At 57.2% G+C, this 5,803-nt stretch overlaps 1 protein-coding gene across 1 annotated transcript in view; it reads right to left on the reverse strand.

The window, feature by feature from the left end:
- Positions 1–5,803, reverse strand: part of NOM1 (nucleolar protein with MIF4G domain 1) — a gene marked incomplete at its 3' end in the record, with an annotated part of 16,106 nt that overhangs the window by 9,331 nt on the left and 972 nt on the right. The window contains exons 2-4 of the mRNA XM_025044912.1: positions 5,279–5,793; positions 3,325–3,449; positions 2,148–2,343 (exon numbers count right to left, since the gene is read on the reverse strand). Coding sequence (XP_024900680.1) covers positions 2,148–2,343; positions 3,325–3,449; positions 5,279–5,793 — 836 coding nt within the window. The remainder of the gene's footprint in view (positions 1–2,147; positions 2,344–3,324; positions 3,450–5,278; positions 5,794–5,803) is intronic.

Genomic DNA, 5,803 nt, shown 5'->3' on the forward strand with positions numbered 1-5,803 from the left:
GAAGGGGACAGCACGGAGCAGCGCGTGCTCCCGCCTTACGCGAGCCCCCCCTCCCGCCTGTAAAGCCAACAGGGCGCTGCTTCCGGCCAGCAGCCACTGGGTCCCTGGAGAACTGAAATCGTTAGGAACAGTAAGAGCGCACCGTCCATGTCTCTAAACCGTACTGCTGCTGACCGGCACTCCGTTCTCAAGGTCAGGCTGAGACTGGAGGGAGGCGGGAGGTCAGGGTGACGCGTGGTGTAATGGTGACGGTCCAGTCGAGAACTGGTGACCCAAACAATGCAGCTGTGCTGGCCCAGGGAGGGAGACTGGGCACAAGAGGGAGCTGGTGACAGAGCTGGCAGGTGCGGCCAGCCACCGGAGAAGGATTAAGCGTCTGGGTGACAGGAGCTGCCAGCTCTGACTGGAACAGGAAACCCAGGAAAAGAGCAGACTCGCGGGGCTGCAGGCAGGTTGAGACCTGTCAAGCTGAGCCGCAGGATGCCAAGCAGGGCTGGTTCTACAAATGCGAGTGGCAGGTAAACTCGTGAGTGCCGAGGTCACCCACACAGCTTAAAGTGTGACATGCACAGGTCACTACTAGACTGCAAAGACAAGTGCTCGGAGGCCCCAGAAAAAGGGAGGGGCGGGAGGGAGCAGTGACTCCACGGGGGCCGGCGGTGACAGCCCGCGTGTGTTCTCTCGTGTCTGAGGCCTGGGAGGTAACAGGTCGAACCTGGGAACTCCGCGCTTGGCGCCTTCTCTACAGACCTGAGGAGCTCACGCTCCTGTTACATCCCCCACGTTACGTTCAAACGTAACTACAAAAAGGGAGAACTCCGAACACGTCGAGAAAGTTCAGGCGTGAGATACACTCAGGTATGTTCTCAGCACGTGAATGCAATTAATGGCATCAACACCTGTCAGATTCCATTTCACGTGACTCAGCACAGCATTTACGGGGAGTGACATGCACGCTGCGGAGTTTTCGAGTTTGCCTAGGAACTCAGACTGGGGGTGCTCACGTGAGCCCGCAGGGAGCTAATATTGGTGCTGGAGTGACTCGGTGATGCAGTGGCTGCCGCCAGGTCCCCACGACCCTCCTCTGCTTCCCCGAGCCCTGCACGGGCCTTCCGCCCACCACACCATGGAACAGAGCAGGTGTTAACGGAGGCGGCGTCGGGAAGCTCGCCCTGCTCCGGCAGGCGCTGCAGGGGACGTGTGAGCTGGCGGTCCATCGTGGCCCCGGCATGGGTCACTCTGTGTCCTTTACGCCATCAGTGAGAAGCTAGGATGTCACGTGCTCAAGTGCATTGAGTGCTTGGTATGCAGCGGGGGCAGGGACTACGGCTTCCACTGGACGCCACGACATGCCACCTGCGCTGAGCCAGTTGGCGGTTAAGTGCCCTGGTCTGACGCGGGGTGACCAGGGGCACTAAGGCAGGCCTGGAATGGCAGCGAATCGGGGCAGGATAGGCCCTGGGGACGCGTCCCGCGACCGACTCCGCGTGGTGTGTGAATGTGTCTGTGGCTCTCAGGGTGGAAGCCAGTGCTTCGGGAGAGCGAGTCCCTGAACAGTGGTGCACGTGGAGCCGAAGGGTCCTGCCGCCCACAGGCCTGGGAGCCTGTGCCCTCTCCTGTCCCTGGCCCCGCGCCCAGAGGGTCCTAGACTCTCCATCCTTCACGCAGGAGGCAATGGTGACAAACCTTCGATAGCGCTTATTCGGGCTAGGCTCCAAACACACTCGTTGCTGATGCCACTCGCTCAACCAGCTGTACAGAGGACGCGGAGGTGGCCAGGTGACGGCTGGTGTGTGCCAGACTAGGCCTGTCACACATCTCCTCACTGGAGGTCATCTGTACCTCACGTGCTGGTGGTTTCTTACTTATAAAAACAATCTCCCCACCAGCACAAACTCTCTGGTGAGCGTACACGAGCCACTGTACTCTCAACATCTGAAAAAGGTCAGTGTCAGAGTGGCTGACACCAAGGTGACGGCCAGTCCACGACATCGGAATTAACAAGGACATGCTGGAGGGGGCCGAAAAGAAAAGCAAAATGGCCAAAGTCAAGTGCTGAACGTGGCCGAGAAGGAAAGAATACAGACCGAGTGGCACCTCAGGCCTGCCACCGAATGAGCCCCGCGCAGACAGCGTCACAGCCCTACCTCGACTCCCACCGTGTGGTGAAGGACGCTGACCAGGAGGACGTGTTCCATCACCAGCCTGCCGGGCACGGGCACAGCCGGGGCACAGGCGCTCAGGAGGGCGCCCGTCAGAGTGTCGCTCACGTCCTTCCTGCTGTGGGCCATGTACAGCTCCTCCAGCTGTCCACTTATGGAGGCCATGTTGGGCTCGCTCAACCTGTGACAATTAAAGACAGAGCAGCAAAGATGTTTCAGGTCAATTTAAAAGAAAATGAAAAAGCTCTCGATACCACCGATGTGTCCTATTTCACGCACACGATGCTTCACAAACGAGTCTGCTCTCGCCCCGGTAAGCCAGCATTCACCGGACACGATGAGCTGCTCTCAGCAGTCTGGCAGTCATGCAGCTGAACTGCGCCCCTGGGAAGCACACACAGGGCTCCTAGGACCACAGGCACGTGCTGGGGATGCCCCAGTGGTCCTGACCCGCGGTCCTCCGGCAGAGCCGGGAACCATCCCGGCTCATCGGTACGTGCTGTCAGGAAAAATTCCCACTTTCCACTCTTCAGCTGGCATAAACATCTTTAGTCCCTTACACTGAGAAAAGCTGCCTGTTCACGGGGCAGGGGAAGGACGCAAGTGCACGCGGAGACTCGTACCGCTCCTGTGCTAACACTGAGGATTCAAACGGCCAGTTTGGTAAAATCCCCGGATGCACCATGGACACATTGTTTAATTGAAAAGAAATTTTTAAAAAGCCATAGGGGTGGGAGGGGGGTTGGGAGTGACCACAGAGGGGCAGCATGAGGGAGCTGTGTCCTGACTCTGGGCCGGGGAACCGAGGCCTCCGGTGGGAGGCGCTGCAGACAGCTGCCCACACACAGACTGGGGAAGGGCAAGGGGGCGGACTGCCCGGGGGGGCCACCGTGGGCCAGCCCCGCTCCCCGCTCCTGGGAAATCTCGGCATAACCACGTGCACACTGCCTCTGCTTTCAAGCCCTGAAGGGTCTAAACGGCCAAAGAGAAAAGGTGGGTGGCCTGCCTGGCCAGGTCGCGCTCATCGAGACAGGGACAGAAGGAGCCAACCAATGGCCACGGCCCCACCCCTCACTTACAGCTCAATTCCTGGGGCAGTTTCTCTATTTTCAGAAGAGACCATGTCTTTAAGTGACAAGACGTAACCGTGTGGCAGGGTTACCTGTTGAGCAGGCCTCTGACGTGCTTCTTTAGCCTTTCCCGTTCTTCCCGCTTCTGGGCATCCACGGTCTCCTCAGCTTGCCTCACGTGAGGTGGGATGTACTTCTCACCATCTTCGCAAAGAAGCTGCTTGAAATGACAGAAATAAATTATAAAAAAATGTACATTGAACAAATCGCACGTTTTTCCTTGCTATATTCACCTTCAGACGTTAAATTTTTTAAATTCCCTCAAACTGGCAGAAGCGGTAACTACTGACCGTGGCTGCTTAATAACCTCAGCCACTCGCTGCGTGCCTAGACTAGTCCTAGACAGGCAGTCCACTGGGCACATGTGGATGTCACCGTTCACGTCGGCGCCAGCCCATTTCCTCGTCCTGTTCGCCCCTGTGTAGTACTCAGACCCCTCCAGGCCCTGCCGACAGAGCCTGACATTCTACACATGTGACCAGGTTTCATTTCTGGCGGGCACTGCAGCACACAAACACCTAAGTTAAACATACCACCAGTTTTGGAGGACAAGTATTCTAAAATAATTTCAAACTTGTTCAAAATTAGATCTAAATTTATACGATAGAATCAAAACGGACCGACTGCTCACTATCTCCTTGACTGTCAGCTGGGAGGGTTACAAACCATGATCGCCGTCCAACACTCCAGGTGGACTTGAGTGACAAGCCTGTAGAAACATTTGCAAAGCTGACCCTTGCTGCTGGGAGTATAGACTTAGTTGGAGAAAGCACACTGATGTCCATGGAAACTTACTCTCGAGACACCCATCAGTTCTCACTGCATAACAGTTACCCCTCAGTAGGTAGGGAAAAGAAACTTAGAAATAGCAAAAAAATAATGTCCGGAGAGAGGCGCCGACAGCGCTAAGGATTGCTCAGGAAGGGCCAGGCCAAGGCCAAGGCACCAGGGAGAGAGATGAAGGCAGTGCGTGCACCTACGGCTTATCCCCGGGGCGTGTGCCCCAAGACCCCCCGCGGATGCCTGGAACCGCAGACAGCGCCGAACTCCGCAGGCACATTTTTCCTACACACACCTTTTCACTCGAAGGAAGCCCTTCCGGCTTCTCTTTAGCATACCCGAACTGCCAGCATCACTAACTACTCTCGAGCTTTGGGGCCATCGCTAACTGAAACAAGGGTCACTTGATCGCAAGCACCGAGATACCGAGACAGCCCACCTGATAACTGAGACGGCTGTGACTGACAGGCAGGCAGCGTCCACGGCACGGATAAGCCGGACAAAGGGGAGATTCACCTCCTGGGGCCAGACGGAGTGCGATGGCAAGAGATTTCATCACGCTACTCAAAACGGTGCGTGATTAAAAAACTTAAGAACTGTTGATTTTTGGAACTTTCCTTTTAATGTTTTTGGACCATGGCTGACGGTGGGTGAGCAACCGCAGAGCGGGAGGCTGCGGATGAGGCAGGGGCGCCGGTCACAGCTGTGGAATAGGAAGCGTGCCATTTCGTGGGGCTAACTTCAGGCGCACGCGGGGGTGAGGGCCGTGACTGCTATGCGTGGACTCTGAACTCCACCTTCCACGTGAGACTGTACCGGAGGGAGTGATGCAGGTTGCTCTGTGTTTTAAACCCGCAGCAGTGGGACAGAAAAAGGCCTAGTGAAGGGCAGAGGCAAGAGCAAAGCGGGAGGGGACTCAGTCAGGTTTGGAGACTGTGGCAGTAAACTCGGAATGCAGATGTCCCCTTAGGACAACTGGTGGGACTGGCCCTTAAATCCCTGGGATAAAAAGGTCTCTAGAGAGGTTTTCTCCCTTAACTCTTCATTATGGAAAAGTAGGGGGAAAAAAAAAAAAGTGGACAGAATAACCCGACCTGCCCATACTCAACTCAATTACCAATACATCGACTGTGTCACCCTGTCCCACGCTCTGCACCCACGGTATTTTGAGGGGAATCTCGCGGGACGAGGCCGCGTGCACCACACCTGAGCTGTTGTGTCAGCGTCCTCCGAGGAGTTTCCGCTCCTTTCTTCATCCTCTGCAAAACGGACTCTCTTCCCCGCCGCCGCCTCCTCCGCTCTCCCTCCTGCCTCGTCGGATTCTGGCTGTTCCTCCCGCATGTCCCCCTCCTCTTCTTCCTCGCTCTGCGCTCCCGCTTCTACCTCCTGCTCGTCCTCCACCCTGTCGTCCTCGGTGTCACTCTCCAAGTCGCTTTCGGGGAGCGTCGGCCCAGCGTCCTCTTCCTCACTGCTGCTTTCGTACAAGCCCCCATTTCCCCCCGACCCCAGGGCTCCCAGGATGTAGTCGAGCCCATCGCGAGCAAAGCTGAGCGGCACGGAGCTGTCGTCGCCCTTCCTTTTGCGCTTGTTCAAGCCGAGGCACCGCTCCAGCTTTCGGATCTCTCGGTCCTCCTCCTCGTTGGCTGCCAGAAGTGCCCGTTTACGGGCGGCGGCGGCGGCGGGCCTGGTCCTCCCGGGGCCGGGGCTGGCCTGGGCGTGGGCTGGCGCGTG

Source organism: Pteropus alecto, unplaced genomic scaffold, assembly GCF_000325575.1.
Source record: "Pteropus alecto unplaced genomic scaffold, ASM32557v1 scaffold320, whole genome shotgun sequence".
NCBI classification, from domain to species: domain Eukaryota; kingdom Metazoa; phylum Chordata; class Mammalia; order Chiroptera; family Pteropodidae; genus Pteropus; species Pteropus alecto.